Genomic DNA, 20,681 nt, shown 5'->3' on the forward strand with positions numbered 1-20,681 from the left:
TTAAGGGAGAGAAAACCAGTTAAATCCTTTATCTCAGCTTACATGCCTAAAAGGGAGCAAGGCACAGCAATTACTCCACATGGCTACCAGTGATTTCTTAAACCTATGGACAGGGAAGGAATTCTGCAGCCCTCCTTCCTGCTTCCACAACCCCATCACCTGCTGAGTCAGGCAGACGCTACAGAAAATACAAGCACAAAAGCTAAAAACAGACTTTTCCTGAATTTATCTGCTGGCTGAAACAAGAGACAGATTTGCTTTAAGGCTTGTGGCTCAATACCTGTAATTTCGTATGCATTTTTTAAAATACACACACATATATATACACATACATAGATGTACTTTGTTTTTACGTATAAACACACACAGTGCTGCCGTTGTGGGTACAGACTACAAATCTCATTGATGTAAAAAAAAAAAATATTGCCTCAAGAGCTGCAAACAGCTGGCTTCATGGGTATTTTTGGACTGCTACCAGGATTTTAGATGTGACAGACTATTCTCTACAGCTTTGAAAGATGTGATAAAAGTGTACGTAAGATCAAGTGATTTATTAAACCTGAAAAGAACAAGTCTATGAGACTTCAGACAAATACATACACCAAGATATTTGACACTTTTCTGTCCTACTGCTATAAGCAGCAGCATTATGTTTAACACCCAAATATTTGTGAGGTATTCCAAAAATCCAAATTATAAACTGAAGTGTTTGTTCATTAGAGGCATGGCACGCAGACACTAATTGGACTAACTGTGCAAAAACCTCAGCTTAATTGTTAAGCCTCAAATTACAACCCTTACAAAAAAGATGTTGCAAAACATTAAAAAACTTCCGGTTTATGATTAAACACATTTGTAAGTAACGATGCACAAAAAGCAGAGTAGAGTAAGTCATGTATGGCACTTGAGCACCTCAGCAGCTTGTTACTGTACACCCAAAAAAGCAAATCCAGTCCTCTCACACTGGGAGCTGCAGCAAGATTCCAAACTTCTTTAAAGCTCTGGTCTCTGCTACTATTTGATGACAACCATATGCATGCTTCTGCATTGCACAACTGAGTGTAAATTTTGTTAATGTACTTTAAATTAGTTCCTGATACGATCTACACAGCAGGATGGAAATCAAGAGATGAAAACTGGTCTTCTCACATGCAAAACTGAAAGCAATTGTTTGGACAGTGCCACTAACTTCATGCATATGCTCCTTAACTGTTCAAAATTCACACTTCCATGTCAAATACGCTGGATCAGATCCTAAACTGAATTAGAGTCACACTGTATTTTATTAATTTCTTTCTCTGTAATCATTTCTGCTCAATCATTTTTTACTAGGGAGCAGTGAAACTTGTATTGCATGTGAAAATAAAAACACAAAATAATAGGGGCTGCCCTTGTCCATTACACAAACCTACCCTTTGCTTTTGCAATTAAGCTTGTGGCTAAATAAAAATCTATCCTTTTGTTCTACACATTATTAATCAAGCCAGTCAGGGGAATTAAACGTTCTTTGCATGCAGTCTTCCAAGTCAGACCATCACCAGAGCCATCAGGATGAGCATTTATGACCCAACCGTGGTCCTCAGCATTACCAGTCTTATTGCTTCACACTTCCTATGTAAGCCTAGAACTAGTTTAAAAATAGAACGATCAGCCCTCTTCTGCCTGAATAGGTTACTACATAACAGGTTTGTTATTGAATATGTAATTTCTGGGTCACTCTATTTCAAGACTCAAGAAAGAGATCTAGTTTAATAAACAGAAAAACAGCTGTCATATATATTTCCTTTCACTGGCACTCATTCATAACCAACTGGTTGCTTTCACAGCCACAAGAACTACTTAACTCTACCATACCCATAAAGCTAGGAAAACCCTTCACTAAATATAGTCAGGTGGCAGTGTTCCAAGTGTCCAGACTTCCACTTTCATTTTCTTTCCCTTTTCAAAAAGGCTTAATACGGACTCTGGCACATTTACTGCAAAGCACGGATCTTCTCTGAGCTACTAAACACATTCTCAGATTTTTTACCTATATTCTTCTGATTCACATACATCCTAACAAGAGGAACGCTCTGAAAGAAAAGATGCCTACAGAGATTTTTTTTCGCTCATCAAGGGAAAGGAACAAATCAACGTTTAGGGACTCACTCATATTTTTATCTCTAAGCCACTACGGCACCATCATCTCAGCAGGGAATTACTAAACCCTTACGTTAAGGTGAGGCACCCTGGTGAGAAAAAACACTAGCGATTAGGGCTGCAGAGCTTATTAAAATATCTCATGGCACGTTCCAGCAAGCATGACTGACATTAGTCCTTGTGTTGTGTCTTAGCCCTAGTTTCAGCCAGCTAAGTTCAAAACAAGGAAAGCTTTATTTTATCAAGCTCTAGTTCACTTCCTGTCCCGGACTATTATGGCCACCCACGCAGTTTAACAAGTGCGTCACTGCAAAAGCGACCAATTTCTAGAAGTGATGCCAATACACAAGCCATAAAATGCTTTGCAACTTCACTTTACATAGGATACATTATATTTATTTTGGGAACTGAAAGTCATGTGTGTATATCATCATTATTTGAAATATGAAATACTCAACTTCTAACAAAGCAACTAATTTCCCCCCAACTTCTCTCCCCACCACACTTAGAATTCAGTCAATCACTATTTCGTTTGAAATTTTCCAAGCTAAAAATCTGCCTGAAGAACTTTAGCCGTCCACAAGAACGAGGAAACAGAAAATCTGTATAAAAGTTTTATCTGCATTCAAATATGGCAGTCTTTCAATGGGCAATGTGCAACAAGTAGCTATTTTGAGCAAAATGCAACCAAAACTGAAGTTCTTTTGTCAAGTATGAGACAACACAATTTGGAACTGTTTCTCTCAATATACACAGAAATAACACAAAAAAAAAAAGCATCTTTTGCATACAGTTCTCTTCTGTAAATTTTAATTTCCCATTCCCTCCTCCCAGTTACTTTTTTCAACAGAGATATTACACTGTAAAAAAAAAAGGTTTATATGAGTAATTAAACACTCAGGTTATAAGCATGAGAATTAGCTAAAGTACATATTAGAGACGCTGCAAAAACCATCTCTCTCACTCAGCACTCACGATTGAGCTTGCTGAACACACAGCCACTGAGCAGCTGAACAGAGATTCAAGCAAAAGGAATCCCGCAGAATAGTCTTTTCCACTTAGGCAGACAGGTTTTCTGTTGGTTTTGTCTTTAAAGGACACCGACTAAAACTCAACTGCTGTCTTGCCAATCTTGGTTGCCACTACAATGACTAGCCTTTCGCACGTCACATCCAAGGACCTCTAATCTGTCTTAGAGGGAATTTCTCTCTCTCCCATCAAAAGTTTGGTTTAAATGACTTGCTTAGCATGCGAGGCTGTGCCCAGTTCTCCAGGGCTGGATTCAGTAGTTCTGCAACAGCATCTTCATTCACGCCATGATCAATACACATAAAATGTCTCGAAAACATCTCCTGAACAAGCTCACGTGGTTTGTACTGAAATCACTCTGCTCTTTGCAGGGGGGTTGGACTAGATGACCTCTAAATGTCCCTTCCAACCCAAACCATTTATGATTCCATGATCATTTCCTGCTTAACCTGCATGTGACATCATAACTTCTATTGCTGCTCGTCAGCTTTAAGCATAGGTTGGGAATATTTTAAAGCACCCAGTTATGAGATGTATTCCCATTTCAGAACAAGTTAAAAAACCCCACAAAATATTCAGGATTGCTCAAAAACCAAAAGAGTAACTTTTAGCCACGCCTAAAATAAGGTGAAAAACCCCATCCGAACAAACACCACAAGCCAACCTTGCCTAAGAGAACCCTAAGAAAACCACGTGCTTCCTGCATGAAAGGAAGTAAAGGATGACACCGACTGGGATACAATACATGCTCAATACCCATTACCCTGCAATTGATAGTTCCTCGATAGACTAAAACTGCTTCAGGCTATGGATTAAATTCCTATGCTGTTTATATATATATATATATATATATATATATACACACACACGTATATATAAAATAAAATTAAAAGAGCAGTAGGTGCACAGAGGCATCAAAAGGATCAAAATCATTACTCTTCACAAACAAGTTCATGAAACAGGCTAATGGAAAAGAATAGTTTTCCCCTCTCCTCCTAAAAACCACAATAGTTTTACAGATACAATAGTATAGAACACTTCGTTAAAATCAAGATGAATGCTTTTCAGCTGGATGGGATGACCTGCTGCTGTAGGGAGCCACCAGTCTAGACTATAGATTTTTAACACAACTTCAAAGCAAAGTAGCAAGCTTTACCTAAAGAAAAATTATGTGAGAATTAACTCATGCAGGCTACTTGGATAAAATGTTCTTATACTTTATAGGTAGATAAGCAGAACTTAGCACAAGAGAGATACTGCACAACACACACTGCTGTGCAACAGTATTTTAAACAAAATAATTTTAAACAACCAGCTTAAGAGATATAAAAGTTGATCAAACAATACCAGAATAATAAAGTATAGATCTAGCATAAAGAGAAGGATAACACATTTCTTAGAGAAAAAAAAATATTAAGTACAAGGATAAGCAGATATTTTTCCCAGATAATCTAACAACCTAATTAATAGTGAAAAAGCAAATTAGATGCTAAAATCAATACCAATCTTATTTTAATAAGGTGATTAACCAGCAGAAGAGGTGACATTCATGTCTCTCTAAACAGATTCTACATTTCTAAATGCGCTATTAGGAGAAACAAATACAAGCTCCTTAGATTTAGGATTCAAGGCCAGCAATCTACAACAGTTTCCAGTAGTGCTGACAAAGGGGGACCTGCACGCCTCATTAGCAGCTTAATCTAACCATAAGGTTAGATTATTTCCAGTACGACTGCAATTGTCGAGGATGAAACGCTAAACTTCCCTCGCAAAAAAAAAAAAAAAGCATTTCTTGAAAGGTCACAAATAAATTGCTGGAAACATAAATACCTAACATACCAACAACAATAGCATTTTCCTGAGAGAAGGGAGCCTATAAAGGCTGTCTATATACATAGCAGCAGCCTACACTTAAAATAAGAACTCCAGTATATATTAAGTTTTACAATACCACTAAAAAGTTGCAGAGATCGAGACGCTTACCTGGGGAGGATAATTGCTTTCTGAAGACCATCTTGAAGACTGATCATTGGGCTTGTCCACTAAGATATTCCTAAAAAATGAGAAGTCAGAAGTAATTTAATTAACTGTCAGGTTGTATTTTACCTCTCCAATAAGATCTGTCATACACACAGAACGATAACATTCTCATGCAACCACCCAAATCGCTAGGCAGAGACTAAGGCTCCCCTCCTCCTCTATTAAAAATTTTCTATATCGCTATTTTACAGGACCCATTAAATACGCCTTCAAGCCCTGCGGTTGTGGAATGGAGTTCCAAGTTGCGAAATAACAAAATTCAAATTGGGAAATAAATGTAAAACAGATGAATTTACGTAGGCCCAAGTCCGCAATAAAGTGGAAAAAGCAGTCTCATTCACCTCAACAGGGTAAGAACTCTTCAATAAAAGCTCAAATTGATGAATAGTAAAATGGTTAGCCAGCCAAAAACTGTCCTTTACTAGACAGGCGATACTGGGATGCAGAGAGGGAGCTGCTAACCTACTTAAGCTTTCTTGGAGCATGGAAGATGATCGTCTAACTCACAACAAATTTTAACAAGTATTTTTCATACGAGTTGCAAGCCCGAAACAACACACAGGAAAACAGAAGTTCAACTCTTCTACCATCAAAATTATCTCTGAGTTGCTTTCTTACAGTTTGGAATAGTATGGCATTTAGGTAATTAACATAAATTCAGAATAGGTTTTTTCTACATATAATATATATATATAAAATATAACGACTGGCGAGGTAACGAGGCACCATCTGCTGGTCAGGGCTTACGAGCTCCACCACATCCAACTAACAAACTCGCCAGCTCATAAAACTTATGTAAAAAGAAGGAAATAGTCATCAAAAGGCTTATGCCATCTCCATCTGCTGTGTAGGAGGAAAAGAACACAAGCATCTGGATTACTACAAAGGACTGGAGGAAAAAGCGCGCATACACAAGCTCAGAGGGGAAAGAGGTTAAGTCAGAGGTTGAGCATTAACAGACAGAGAAATTAGCTCGCTCTTTCCACATCAGGCAGACCAAAATCACCACACTAGCAACAGTATCCAAGCAGTCCTGCGCTGTGACAAGGGAGACAGCAAGGAGCAAGACCAGGCTGGCCCCTGAAAACGCATGCATTTTAGAGAGCCGGACTAGCGGCTGTCCGTCTGCGGGCTTTATAAAAGACACGCCGTGATTTTCACACAGCATATGAACAAAAGTCAAGTTTCCTCTCCCTTTAGCTAGTTTCCATCACAGCACGGCATTTAATAACACAGCAATGCCAGCAGCTGGTTTACTCTCACATCTCCAATGGGGAAAACGTGTCTGAACAACATACAGACACACACTACCCTCCTGCCCTAACCCCAAAATAGAAAACCTCAGGCCATTGGTCTGCAAAATTAAACACCCAACTAAGTCCATCTAGTTTGCAGCTTTAAGAGGCTCGACTCCAAAAGAAAACCTTGTCTCCGTCTTAATTACAACAGGGACCAAATGAACCAACCAAGCCAAAGGGGAGAATTTGGGAACTGATGAGACACAGATTTCTAATACAAGTTGCCAATCTCAGAGCTAAGTCACCACTAGAAATCAAACCACACGTGTTTTGACAAGAATCATACCTGCAGTCTCCTATACCACGCCACAGGCAAGGCAAAAGGGTATTTATTAAATTCTTAATACTTTTTAATATCTGGAGAGAGAAAAAAAATGCTAAACTTTAAGGAGATAGGCATCTTAGATCTGCTTGTGCGTCCCTTAAGCATTTGATAAAACGAGATAACACTGTACGGCTTTTCTCCTTTATGTAACTTTATCCTAGCATGCAAGAAGACAATTTACCCTACAGAATAAATTTTATTTATGATGCTATTACATTTGTTTAAACATTAGATAAGCTCTTCATACATTGAGCAACGTTTGCAGAAATTGGCACTGCTACGTGGTCAAATAATGCCCTGCTGGAAAGAGGCATTTTATAACTGGGACAGATCCCAAAGACCGTATTTTTAGAAGTAGATTTGTTTGCTTCTCCAGGTCAAAGATCAGTTTGCCACAACCAAAGAGGACCTCAACCAGTGCAGCTAGACAAGATAAAAATCCTTCTGCAGAGAGACAGAAAAGGGACAGGCAGCTCACAGAAAATTAAGGCTAAAAAGAAATTTAAAAGATAAAGATAGCAGTGTCAGCTGAGTTATAAATACGTTTAAAAATACATGGGTTATTAATTTATTAAGATTAAACAAACACTGAAGACACAAAAGTCCATATGTACAAATTTACTGTAATGGTTTCGGAAAATTTATGAGCTTGGACGAATTAAAGCATTCCAGCAGTCATAAGACAGGAAGAAACAAACAAATGCATATCTTAATGACAGATGCCTTTTTCCATGTAAAGCCCTTTCTTTGGACATCACAAAACTCCTACAACAGTACCTGGAGGCAGGCTTTTCAGAGATGACACCTGACTGCCAACAACTTTCTGAGACACTTTAGAAGTGAAAATTCCATTAACTCGATGACTTTCCATGTAATTTTCACAAGGCAGTATAAATAAATAAATAAATAAATGAATAATAAAAAAAGTATTTGTAAGCCTTTGAGCTACCGCAAATACCAAATAGTTTTACACAAGCTTTTCCTGTGAAAAAAAGCAACTCATTAAATGTGGTTTGAGATAACTTATAAACTGTAGATACAAGATGTAGTCTAGCACACATCTACAACACTGCCAAGAGGGACTATTCCACCCACTCGCCTGATCCTCCCCCTCCCGACACCAGCAGCTATAATAAAGATTAGCATAAATAACTTCTTTAGTCAGATCAGTTCTCCAATTTAGCTTACTACTAGCAACAGCACAAACGGAGAAAAAAAGATGAGCAGCTGGATCTGGACGAGGGGCTCACGCTGGAGTGAACACCTAATACCACTCTCCCACTGGCAAGTAACTACTGAAAAAAAAAAAAAATTATATGTCGTGGTACGTCTGCTACTTTGTGGGCAATCCCACCCCACACTAAGCTAAGCAGCATCACAAATAACCACATGTCCAGAGGCAGTACTGGTGTGCCTTAAACTCATAACCTAGCTTCCTTTGCGGCTCTTAGCACTTAAGCCTTTATTGCAAGCGTTCCCATCGCTAAATAAGAGAAGTGGATCGTTCTAACTGCTTTGCGTAGAAAGCCCTCTTGGCAGAACACAGTGGAAGTTTCTTTTTATTACCCATGCAGATGCTGGTCTTGCAACTGCTGGAAGTACTTAATTTTGCCTGTTACCAACCCAGAAACCGTCATATCCGTTGTACCAACTGCTAGCTGACCTCTGCTGGAATTACAGATGTCCTCACACTTGGTATTACCAGAGGACTTGTCTGTGCAAAAAGCTCTGCGGTTTCAGGCATGACAATCACTAAGGGAGAGTTTTGCTTTGCTTCAGCATGGAGAAAAGGAGAAATAAGATGACTCTGCAGAATATACTGTAAATTAGGTTTAAGGCTGTTATAACTTGCATCTAACCTAAATATTTCCATGAAGTTGCTATTAAAGAAATCCATGACTTTAGGAATGAGTCCTTAAGAATAAACAAATCCAAAACACTAGCTTTGCTTGGCACGTTCAAATCGCTCTTCAGAGAGCAGCTGTGCAGAAAAGGGCACATGCGTCGGTCTCCAAAGAGGACTTGGAACTCAGACGCTGCTCTTCTAGAAAACCGCTGAGGTACCACACCATTAAACTGCAAAAAGCATTTCGAGTGCTATGAAAACAGAGTCCGACTGAAAACAGATAAAGTGCTTCCTTCAGGGTCATCCCTGTGACAATTTCTTCTTTTTCCTATAACCATCCCAAAACAGGCTATGAAGAATACAGCCACCAGAACACACAGACTAAAATTTCCAGCAAGTCCACTTACTGACAGTAGGTCAACTACTGACGTGGTGGGTCAGCTATTTCAAACACGTGGAACCATCGCATCAGCCAGTACAGAGATACTCTTGCCCAGTCGAGACACTGGAATGTACACAGTCTTAACCAAGAAAAACAGCAAAAACACAAAAGCTATCACCAAAGAGTCCAAAACTGTATTCCATGGATCTGGAAAGAACTAGAGAAATTTTTCTCCTGCAACTCCCAGAAACTCAGTGCAGATAATGCTGATTTCAAACCACCTCGCTGCGATGTTTAGCAAGTTATACATACCTATAGCTCTCCCCTAAAGCACTCGATTAAAAAAAAAAAAAAAAAAAAGCTTTTTAGATTTTGTTATACAGTTTCTCTCCTTTCTACTGGAAGAGTTCTCTGCTTAAAATGACATAAGGACATGAAGACATGAAAATTTCTTGGTTGAAACACAGTAAAATATGCACAATTATTATGTAGTATGCAGACACATTCAGGAAACAAGGTTTTTTGACTTCAGGAGTTGCTTTTTGGTTCTGTATTTTTTAAAAAAAGAAAGTTGTTAAGAAGTACAGGAAGACCTCTTGCATAATAAAACAAAAGTCTGAGATAAACATGTGCACAAACGTGCAATTTTAAATACTATACTGTTGTGACATTTCCCAACTTATCACTCAAATTTGCTTCCATCTCCTCAGCAGCGGCATTTCACACAGACGTCCAATACATAAATTTACTTCTATCAAAAGTAAAATAGCTAAGCAAGTACATTATACAAAAATTAACTGACAAGTTTAGAAATCACCTTACAGAAATATACTTAGCACATCACAGCTGACTCTACCAGACAACAAAACAGGTACCACTTAGCTCTGGCCTAGAAAAACCAATTTCTCAATTACAGCAATTTACTTTTTTTTTTTTTTAAGCTATCTCTCATCACTGCCAGCCCAATGAGAGGCCTTTACTAAAAAACAAACTGCTCCTTAAACATGAAATGACATTGTTGTAGGCATTTCCAGTAATGCAAGTTAGAAAATACTCATTTTCACTGCCTCCATCTAGTTAAGACTTCTTTAAACAAGATATTTTTGATTCATCAGTGCTTCTTCCTGACACACCAGGAATTAAATGTTACCAACAGTGACTAAAACTGCAGCAATATAGTGAATTTCCAGCAAGCTATTAGTCTGGTAAGTAACTTCTATTCCAGTGATACTAACAACTCTAAATCACAGATTAAACTTTTGACTGTATCACAGCACTGAGCAACCCAAGTCCTCAGCAGCAAGAGCTACCAGCTCCAGGCTGGTAATATCAGTATTAGCACAGCAGAAAAAGAAATTGGAGAAAAAAATGAAATAAAGTCAGGCTTATTCACGTATGTTGGTAATCACTGTAACTTCACATATCGCAGATGATTAGCAGCCTAATCGTCCCAATGTTTAGGGATTATACTTTAGATGCAATTCAACTGATAAGTGATGCTGAACCTTTAAGTTTAAAAATTATCAAGGTTTGTTCTCTTCCTGCACTAGCTTTGGTCTTAAATTTAAGAACTGAGAGACTACTGAAACAACAGATCTTTGCCACGCACTTGAAGTCTGTTTTTTGAAAAGAAAATAACTTCAAATGCTGATGAAATCAGCAATTGTAAAGACTGCTTCACCTCATCATCTTGATGAACTGATATTAGTGAATATAAGATTACCTAGAACCATTGCTTTTGCCTATTTCTTTTCATACTCAGTGTTCATTTGTACACATCTAAGCCACTAAAACATTTGAAATCCAGCCTTTCAAGTGATCCACACAGTACAAACACAAGCAGTGTGGCATGCATGCAGCCTAGCCTAGGTGATTCCCCAAGTAAAAATCAATCCCTGGTGTGACAAAAAGACCAAGAATAGCATGAATTCTACCCTTGAAAATTCAAGGAAAAAAATGAAGATATCAGATTCTTCAGCTCACTGGATGTATAGCTAATAAATAAAATATTGTAGTAAAATTTGCCAGAGTTTAAGACATCACCAGCCATGACCACTTTATAACAAAGTTCAGTTTTCATAAAAAAAAAAAAAATCTCACATCTTGCAGGGAAAATAGTTCAGACAGTGTGTGAACATAGGAATTTCTACTGTCAGCAACCACTAGAAAAGCCACCGACCTTCAGACTTGCCAAATCTTCCACAATACTGGTGGTGTAACGCACTTCAGCGCCACATTGCTCTCACTCCTCATTTCCAAAAGCATTTTCTTGGAAAGGGAGAGATCCTCTACAAGAAGATTGGAGGAAAGTAACGACTAGCAGACATCTACGTTAAACTCCTACGCTGTATTTTGGAAGCATCACAAACTTGGTAAAGCATTTTTGTTTGACTAATGCCCATACAGAAAAATTTTACTAAGGTCAGGAAGCAGATTTAGGTCTTCCATGATTTCCCAGCATTGCAACAACGCTCTTACACACCACAATATTAGTAATACTTCTACTCAAAGGAGGAATCCACAAAAAACAGACTGATTATATGCAAAGATATAAATTCCAAATGTAAGCTACAAACACATCTTTAACATTCATCAGCACTGTAACATCACACTTAGTAAAAAGTTTACCCAAAAAACTGATGCCTGTAAAAGAATTTAAAGCAGACTGCATTCAACAAAACAGGCTGTAGCCCCCTCATGCTCAAACTAACATCAGATATGGAGTTTTTTAAGCAAAAAAAATTTTAAAAAAAGGAAAAAATCTACAGAAAATGTCTCTTAGTTCCAGGTGGGACCACGTTCACTGTGTTAGTTTCTTTTCAAAATTAAGGTGGTCTCACTAACAACGCAAAGCTACTCTACTCAGGGAAGCCAGAAGACAAGATACTGACCCAAGAAAATAAAGAAATATCAGCCTGTCATGAAGTACTGGTTACTTCATGGAATCACAGAATGGTTTGAGTTGGAAGGGAATTGCAACATAAGTCAGAAATATTTGCACCTAGAGCTACATTATGGAATAATTCCTTATTTTGGGGCGATATAAATAATTCATGCTAAAGGATACAGCAGTTCCCAAGCCAACACTACTTTCATATTTGGCAGCATCCAAACCCTGTACCAGAAAGACAGGCTTTTTAGGAAACAAAATGTGAAAGTTCGCAATAGCATGTTGTCATGAAAGAGCTAGGTGGGAACTCATTCAGCAACTCCTTACTCATAGGTCAATTTACCTAATCCAAATTTTTTCTTCCATTTTAACACTCCATGTTAACAGCACCTCTTTACTAATACAACTTTCAACTGTAGAACAGGCTAGGAAATTAATATTTAAATAGTTACCATAAGAGCCAAATGCTGTTTAAAGTATGCACCTACAGAAAAGCATTCAAGAAAGATACAGGTAATGTCCTAAGCAGAGTTTCAGTTTTTTCCAGGCACCTTCCCAGAGCTTGAGAGTGACATTACGAACCTAGCAGTCAGTCTGGGGAGAAAAGGCAGAGAGGACTGAGGAAAACACTACCAACTCAAAATGACCGGTGTGCAATTTTTCTCCATTATCAAGACCATGTCATTTTCCAGGAACTGCAGAACACACAGGAGGAACAAGCACTGTTAACTCGTTTGCTTTTGCAGTTTAAATTCAGACATGCAGACTGCTATCCTGAAGTTAAATATGTGGTTGTGCTCCTTGATTTAAATTGATCCAGGAAATAATTTCTCAAAGATTATGCACAGTGAGATTCAAATAACGACTAAAATAGCAACTAAGGTAACAAACCACTCTACATCTTCAGTGCTCCTTCCTTTCCAGTAACGACTATATTACTGAATTCAGACCCAGCTGAACTTATAGCGCACTGTTCCTGCAAAATTCTACAGGTTGTAGTAAAAAAAAAAAAAGCAAAACTATATCTGGTTTTAGAGGTTTATATTAACGCGCAAATAAAGTAAGTGAAGCACTAGCTTGCTTCAGAAGTCTGGAACACGTTGACCCCTAGGTAACTGAATCAATGCTCCACAAACCACTTAACCTCAACAGAAAAATCTCAGTCACATCATAAAATCAATGATGGGGATAAACCTAACCATGCATTCTAACAGCAATCTGCTAAAAAGACGACAAATGTGCAGAATAAAAAAAAACTATACTCTTTGGCACATGTTTAAAAAAAAACTGTACATGCTGACTCAGTAATAACAACAATTATTCCAAGGAAAAGGTGCTCTGTTTGACACAGTGTTTAAGCCTTTAAGTAATTAGTAATCAGGAGCTAGAAAACCTTTATTAAGCTTGCAGGATATAAAGTCACATACAGAACAAATGACCCACAATCTGATGATGTTAACACCGCCTATGAAAATGTTACATTCTTAATGTTCTCCAAAAATGCCATCCCAGAAAAGGTGGAACATCAGAGTAATACAGGTTCTGCCAGGTTAATCACACCAGGGAACCACAGCAATTAGCATTTCACCTTCATCCTTCTGCCAGTGAACAAACCTCTGTCTAATCTCCTAAATAACAGCTATATTTTAAGTGGAGCTTAAAGAAACTTCTCACACTACAGCACTTGTGCTTTTACCTGGGAAGCAAGAGCTATCAGACATCTGATGCCAATGTAAGGAATGAACAACTCCATAATTTTGCGATTTTTTCACTCCCTCCACCTCACCTCCCAGACCTTTTTCTTTCTCACCACTTCACCTTATCAGACACTAGAGAAGTACCTAATACTTCAATCTGTAAGTAACTTCATTTTCTACAGAAATATTTTGCTTTTTAAGTACTGAATTTCAGCTTTCAGAGAAAAATCCTAGGGTACAGAAGTGATGTAAGCAAGCAGGAAAATGCCTGTCAGGACACGAGATTGTCTGGAAATATCCAGAAAATCCATACAAACAAGTGGAAAAAAAACCTACTTTCCAGTGGACACTGAAAAGGACGAGAAGCAGAACTGAGAACATTTCTGTACACAGAGTTCACTGGAATTAGTGAGGGGGAACAGAGCCAGTCAGCTCGCTTCATTAGTCAGCACTGGCATTCCCAGCTTCTTTTAATAAATGTTAAAAGTATCAAACAATATTGCAAAGACATCATGAGTACGTAATTACAGATAGTCAACAGATGTGTCTGTTCATCTCCCAATACCTAAAGGCAAAGTGATTAGAACAGCAAAAGTGAATTTGCTACATTAAAATATTCAAGCAAAGCTTTAAACGCTGATAATTTCCATTGAAAAGATAACATTCATGCTTATACAGGGGGAAAAAAATACCCCAAAGCTGCAGCTCTACAACTAGAAGGGAAATCATCACTGCTACGTAATTAAAACGTTAAGAAACCATGATACATAAGCAATATAATTACAAATTCTAGTATATGGACCATGAGCACAGCTCACTCTGCCAGAAAAGCTCTAAAATAGACACTGCTAGCCCACCGTTTTGGACTGGTTAAGGTAGTTTTAAACTGCTGAGACCTCAACAGAAGGTATCTTCACCTCGTGAAAGAAACAGAGCTCGGTATGAGAAAACAGAACAGAAAAAACAAACCTTTTCATTAGTCATGACTGATCTCAACTTGAACATGAGATTCTTCAAGACCTGGAGGCATCTATAATAAGATTTATGAACCTATAAAGTACAGATCTGAATCATCAGTTTCACGTGGGAGGAGGAGAAACTGAGAATCATGTTTCACTAGCCACAAATACAGGGTTTTTCCTGTTACAGAAATCTCAGAGAACAGGACTCAGGTTATTTTCTGGCTGGTTTGGGTTGGATTTTTTTTGCGAGGGTTTTTTTTTGTTTTCAGGTGTTTTTTTTTTTAAATCCTTACGGACTTTACCCCAAAAAGTTTGTTACACATGGTGTCAGTATCTTCTTGCCAATGCTTTGCAATACCTTAGATCTGAAAACACAGAGTACATATCTGTTTCAGAATTAACACAATACAGGAGTAGACGTCTAGTTAGACTGGGTAGGATCTTACTGTCACATCCTCTTAACTAAAAAGCAAAAACATTTGCATTCTCACTTTGGAAGTCTATGAGTCACTCATACTTTACTATCAAAATATCTTTCACTTAGTTTAGTTCCCCTGGTTTGATGGAAATACAGAAAACCAGCAAAAATGCACACAATTATTTTAAGTGTATTGTAAAAAAATCAGCTGGATCTTTCTCTGCCCCAGTATGCTTTCTAGGAAAGAGACAGCAGAGCCATCCAGCCTTCAGCATTTGATCCAGTACCATATAAGGTGTCAAACTGGAAAAGATAGAATCACTGAGATCCACAGAGAAATAGATAAAAATGGGTTGCAATGAAAGAGTGACTACTAAGTGGAAGGAGGTTGCTAATGGAATTTAATTAGCAGCTTAGAAATCTATCTGATCTTATATTCTTAATAATGAGCTTCACACAAGAAATAAGTAAACAAAATACTAATAAAAATCCTAACGTCAAATCTAGGAAATACAATGATCCTTCTCTACAGAGTCATCATACACAAAAATCTGAATTACTCTGAAGATTTGAGCAATAGAAATAGGATTAAACTTCCTAGCAAAGGTGCATCACTAACATAACAGAGTAAAAAAAGCTCTTGTTAAGTCTGTAAAGTGGAATTTCAGTCGTATAAAACAGTGACAGAAGGACCTGAGTGCACTGCTACAGGATATCATCAGTAAAAGTCTGACGCAACCACTAGGAACAATGGTCCTAGGACACAGTAATTTAGCATTTGGCAACAGAAAAGAGTACAACTGCCACCACACAAAGCACCATACTTCACCTCTGCTTCACCTTCACAGGCAGTTCAAACTGGAGCAGGTACAAAAACAGGCCATCAGAAAAAAATCAGGATATGAAGTGCTTCTCTCAGAATGCAGAGCACTAGCTTTTGGTTCTCTTCCTTACCAAAAAAAAACCAAGTTTGAACAAGGGTTACACTACCTTCTATAAACTGTTTATTCCCTCCTCATCCAAAAAAAAAAAAGTGACCAAGCTCATCACTTTTTGCAGAAGGCCAGACAAGAGAGGGTTCTGAAGTCCAGATCTCTCTCTAGCTGTAAGTCAAAAGACACCAGTACTCGTCTGCACAACTCATGCAAAGTGACTGCTGGTGGTCAGGAAATCCCTAGGCCATTCCCTTGTGAGGCATCAGGGAGCAGCCTCCCACGTGGCTCTACTCCTTTGGGAAGGAACTGTGGAGAAGCAAGGAAGGGATCTGATGGAGGGCTCTCAGGCGACGTGCTGGGTTGAACATTTTCCAAGCTGGACGAGCTGAACCCTCTAAACGCACTGTTGCCTCTGCAAACACCAGATGTTTCAAGAACAAGTTTCCTCTTGGATCAATTTTCTTCCCAAAGGTACAACCTCTCCTACAATGCAGGCTGAACTAGACGCTATCACTAGACTAACTCTCTCACTTCTACCCACAGAGTTTTTTTAAATAAATATCCAAATCAGTCTTCCTGCTGGTAGCCACAAGCCAACAGAGTCCAGCGGTTTGAAAAACAGCAGAACTATTCTTTGGCAGATTCAAGACAGATAGTCTTAATTTAATGTTTGGAAAGGTCTTTGCAAATGTGCAAGCAGCTGCAGTACTGGTAAAACATCCAAAAATTGGATCCAGCACTAACTAATCCCCTATACCACCACCCAACACAACAGGAAAGATGCTGGCATTCACCAGAAGAAAGTTCTCTGTCATTGAAAATAAACTAGTGTTTTTCAATAGACTACTGATCCTAAACAGGAACATGACCAGAAAGGTCTTTGAAAAACACCTTAAAAAAAAAAAAAAAAAAAAGCAGTTATCAGGTGATTTCAGTGAGCTGAAAAGTTTCAGTTCAGCATCACATAAGCAGATGTGATTTAAATTACCAGACATTTATTTCCTCGACAGCAGTGATGAAAGTTTTATATTTCATATCTTTGTTTTACATTTAAAACCTAAGAAGTGTATTTAAATCATGCTTAGCTGACAGAGAACATGGGTAATCTACTCTGTTCTTCTTCCCTGAGCACTTTGCTTGCAATACCACAGCTCCCAATGATAAGCAACATATCAATAAAGTAGAGTATTCCTACGTACATTATAGCAGAGTCCCTCTTCTACTCCAAGGTTAAAGTGGTTTCTTCCTAGTAATGTCAGCAAACTTATTTAAATTACAGTATAACGAGAATTCCCAATATCCTTCCAGAAAAGCATCATTCTATTCCACATATTAAATATGACATATTAAATAAGACAACTTCTAGCTTTATCTTTGTGTTCAGCCCACTGTATGTTAAGTTCCTGTCCCAATAATTCTTAAGTTCTCCATCTTCACTCCATCCCCCAAAACCCACCCTCTCATATGTTTCTCTATAAATTTTCTCCTTTTGAGATTCTGATGTTAAATCACAGGTCAAAGCCTCTCCTTTCCATTTCAGATTGCATTTACACTCTCTTCCAGAACATTGGAATGAAAAGCCAGGAGACAGCAAGTAAAACCCAAAAGTTTCATATAAGACAGCACTCAAGTGTTAGGACCAACATCCCTCAGACCAAGGTCATCATGCCAGAGAATAACCCCATCGCTGGGATTACTGAACACTGCTTAAGAGCTGCTAAAATTGGTTTTACTGAGGGTAAGTATGTTTAAATAACATCTTTAAAAACAGCTGAATGCAAAGTCATGAATTCGTAAAACACAATCCCTGCTACAGCAAAGGGAATTGTTTCACAGAAGACAATGACATTAAGGACTTTGGGCAGCACTGCAGATACCACGTGAGCATTAATTCCTGACACAAGTCTCTAGCAAAAAGGACTAATGGGAGCCTTGGAAAGGAATATCAAGAAGAAAGACAATATTATCTTTTTACATCACATTAGTGAGATCAATAACGGACTCTCACCCTTCTATTCAGGAACCAACATTTTAATACGACATTGAAAGCCAGAAATGTTGGTAGAAATAACTACAAGCACGATCACAGACCTGAAATAAATGCCTTACAGTAAAGTCTGTTTAACAAAAAAAAAAAGGAAAAGGGATTACTTATCATCAAAGATTATCAATTAGAAAATAATCCAGTTCTTTTTAACATCTAACAAAGCAAATGTGCAGAAAGATATAAATGACTAGGAGTTTAACGAGAAAAACATTTTTCAAGTTTCACTTCATTTTGGCAAGTGGAGATAATTCATGACATTAATAATTAACAAATAAGGCAACTCTGTCACTTGTTGACAGTGGGTGACTTAAAGATATCTCAATCAAAGGTTATTAAATTCAACACAATCAATGATTAGACAAGACTCTACAGCTGGCAAGGACTAAGGTGTCCAAGCACTGTGCTCCTAACAGTCCTCTCGACCTCCAACACTGAAGCCAACCTACTGAAAAGGTGCATTGAAAACAGCTATAGACCACACTATATCACTCCACTCACACTTTTAGTAACGAGAGGAGTTTAATAGGCCACAGCTGGACTGCCATTCAGCCACGTCTCTCCTTCAGGATGGGTCAGTAAGGCAGTGCAAACTGATGACTGTAAGACACAGCTCCAGTCTCCTTTTGCAAAACCAAAAGTTAAGGGTTTTAGTTAAAAAGTTACTGTTTGTACTTAAAAAGCAGAAGGTAAGGGCAGCAGATGACACCCTTCCCCCAAAACCACACACAACAGGTGACTGTAGCCCAGTGAGCATTCAGCATTTCAGGGTCAGGGGCAGGAGAAGAAGCTCCGCTGCCAAAAAACACACTGCCCACAGGCACCTGACAGACCCAAACCTGCAGGGCGCGGGGGGGGGGCGAAGGGTTTACTTATCCTCCCCACTTATCCAGCGACCAGCCCCTCCCACACACAGCTCCCAATTTTCCCCCCAAATCCGGGGCCAGCTTCTCCTCCTTGAAGGCATCCCGCACCCTTTCCCATATCTGATGATCATCCCACACAAAGCCTTCCCCAAATTTGTTTATCAACCACTCCCCTAAACACACACCCCTCCCCAGTGCCGGTGCTCAACCCCCTCCCAAAACACCCCCTCAACCCCGCTGACCACCACCTCACCCACACAACCCCGGCAAACCCTCCTGACTCGCCCTTCCCACACACCTAGCCCCTCAAAACTCTGCTGACCGGCCCTTCTCTCACACAGAGCCTCCCCAAATCCTGCTGTACAGCCGCTTCCTCACGCAGCCCCCCAAATCCCGCTCAACAGACCCTCCCTCACACAGAGCCCCCCCAAATCCTGTATACAAACCCTCTTTCACGCAAATCTCTCCAATTACTCCTATACAGACCCTCTCTCACACACAGCCCCCCACAAAACCTGCTGACCACCCCCTCCGTCACACACAGGCCCCCCAAACGCTGCTGACCGCCCCCTCCCTCACACACAGCCCTGTCCCCGTCTCCCCCCGCCCCCCGGGCCGGGCGGCCGGGCCTCCCCTCACCAGCCGGGGACTCAGGCCAGCCCGGACCGCCCCAGCACCTCCCCGCCGGCAGTAACCGGTCCCGCAAGCCCCGCGCTCCCCCGGGAGCGGCGGCCGCTACCGCGGCGCTGCCCGCCGCGGCCTTCCCGCGCAGGCCACCGCAAGGGCCCGGTGCGGGCCCGGCAGCCCCGCCGCGGCGCGGAGCGGCCCAGGGAGGAGGTCGGGGCCGAGGCCGGGACTCACTCGGGTAGGTAGGTGGAGGAGAAGCTGCTCCAGCGGTGCAGGGTGTAGCCCAGCACTCGGCTCTCGGGGCCCACCGGCCCCGCCGCCGCCATCTTGTTGTCAGCAGCGGCAGCCGCGGCCCCGACAGCGACCGCGGGGGGCGGGGCCGCGCCCTTAAAGGGGCCGCGCGGGCGGGAGGAAGGAGGCGGCGGGGCCTGCGTGGGAGGACGGGTCGCGGGGCTGTAGTGGGGCGTGGGCGTTTTGGGACTTAGAGGGTGACACCCCCCTGAAAGTGGGGAAGGGGTGCGCTGTGGGGTTGCACTGGGCTGTGGGGGTCAAGGAGCTGCACTGTGGAGCTGCTGTGGGGGTCAAGGGGGTGCCCCATGGGCCTGAGGGGGCTTTGGGGCTCAGGGAGATGCCCTGTGGGGCTCAGAGGGCTGCCCCATGGGGCTGAGGGGGCTGTGGGGGTCAAGGAGATGCCCCACCGAGCTGCTGTGGGGCTCAGAGGGCTGCGCCATGGGGCTGAGGTGGCTGTGGGGGTCAAGGAGATGCCCCACCGAGCTGCTGTGGGGCTCAGAGGGCTGCCCCATGGGGCTGAGGGGGCTGTGGGGGTCAAGGAGATGCCCCACCAAGCTGCTGTGGGGCTCAGAGGGATGCTCCGCGGGGCTGAAGTAGGCTGTGGGGCTCAAGGGAGAGCACCGTGGGACTGGAGTAGGGTGATGATTCCCAAAAGGGATAACTGCTTCCCTGGCCCCATGGTGGCCCTGGCTGCAGGTGCATGCTTGGGAAAGGGATCTAGGAAAACCCAGTGGGATGTGATCCCATGCCAGCTCCTGCACCCATCCCTCTCATGGGTAGCACAGTTATCCTCCCTTAGTCCGGTTTATCAGCCTAAAATTTGACCATGTGTTCTTACACCAAGAAATATCCAAGGATCACCTCCTCCAACCTCAGGAGTGATGCATCCCAA

The 20,681-nt window shown here is 40.7% G+C and overlaps 1 protein-coding gene across 2 annotated transcripts in view; it reads right to left on the bottom strand.

Annotated features, from left to right (window-relative positions):
• The window catches only part of MKLN1 (muskelin 1), a 100,990-nt gene extending 81,147 nt beyond the window's left edge, over positions 1–19,843 (bottom strand). The window contains exons 1-3 of one of the 2 annotated variants that reach the window (XM_086744596.1): positions 19,733–19,821; positions 18,507–18,628; positions 5,152–5,221 (exon numbers count right to left, since the gene is read on the bottom strand). In XM_086744596.1, the coding sequence (XP_086600722.1) occupies positions 5,152–5,221; positions 18,507–18,553 (117 nt within the window). In that variant the 5' untranslated portion in view covers positions 18,554–18,628; positions 19,733–19,821. Of the gene's footprint in view, positions 1–5,151; positions 5,222–18,506; positions 18,629–19,732 lie in introns of both variants that reach the window. The other variant, XM_086744589.1, reaches the window with a different exon arrangement.
• Positions 19,844–20,681: the final 838 nt, after the last annotated feature.

Source organism: Chlamydotis macqueenii, chromosome 1 (genome assembly GCF_036417535.1).
Source record: "Chlamydotis macqueenii isolate bChlMac1 chromosome 1, bChlMac1.mat, whole genome shotgun sequence".
Classification (NCBI taxonomy): Eukaryota; Metazoa; Chordata; class Aves; order Otidiformes; family Otididae; genus Chlamydotis; species Chlamydotis macqueenii.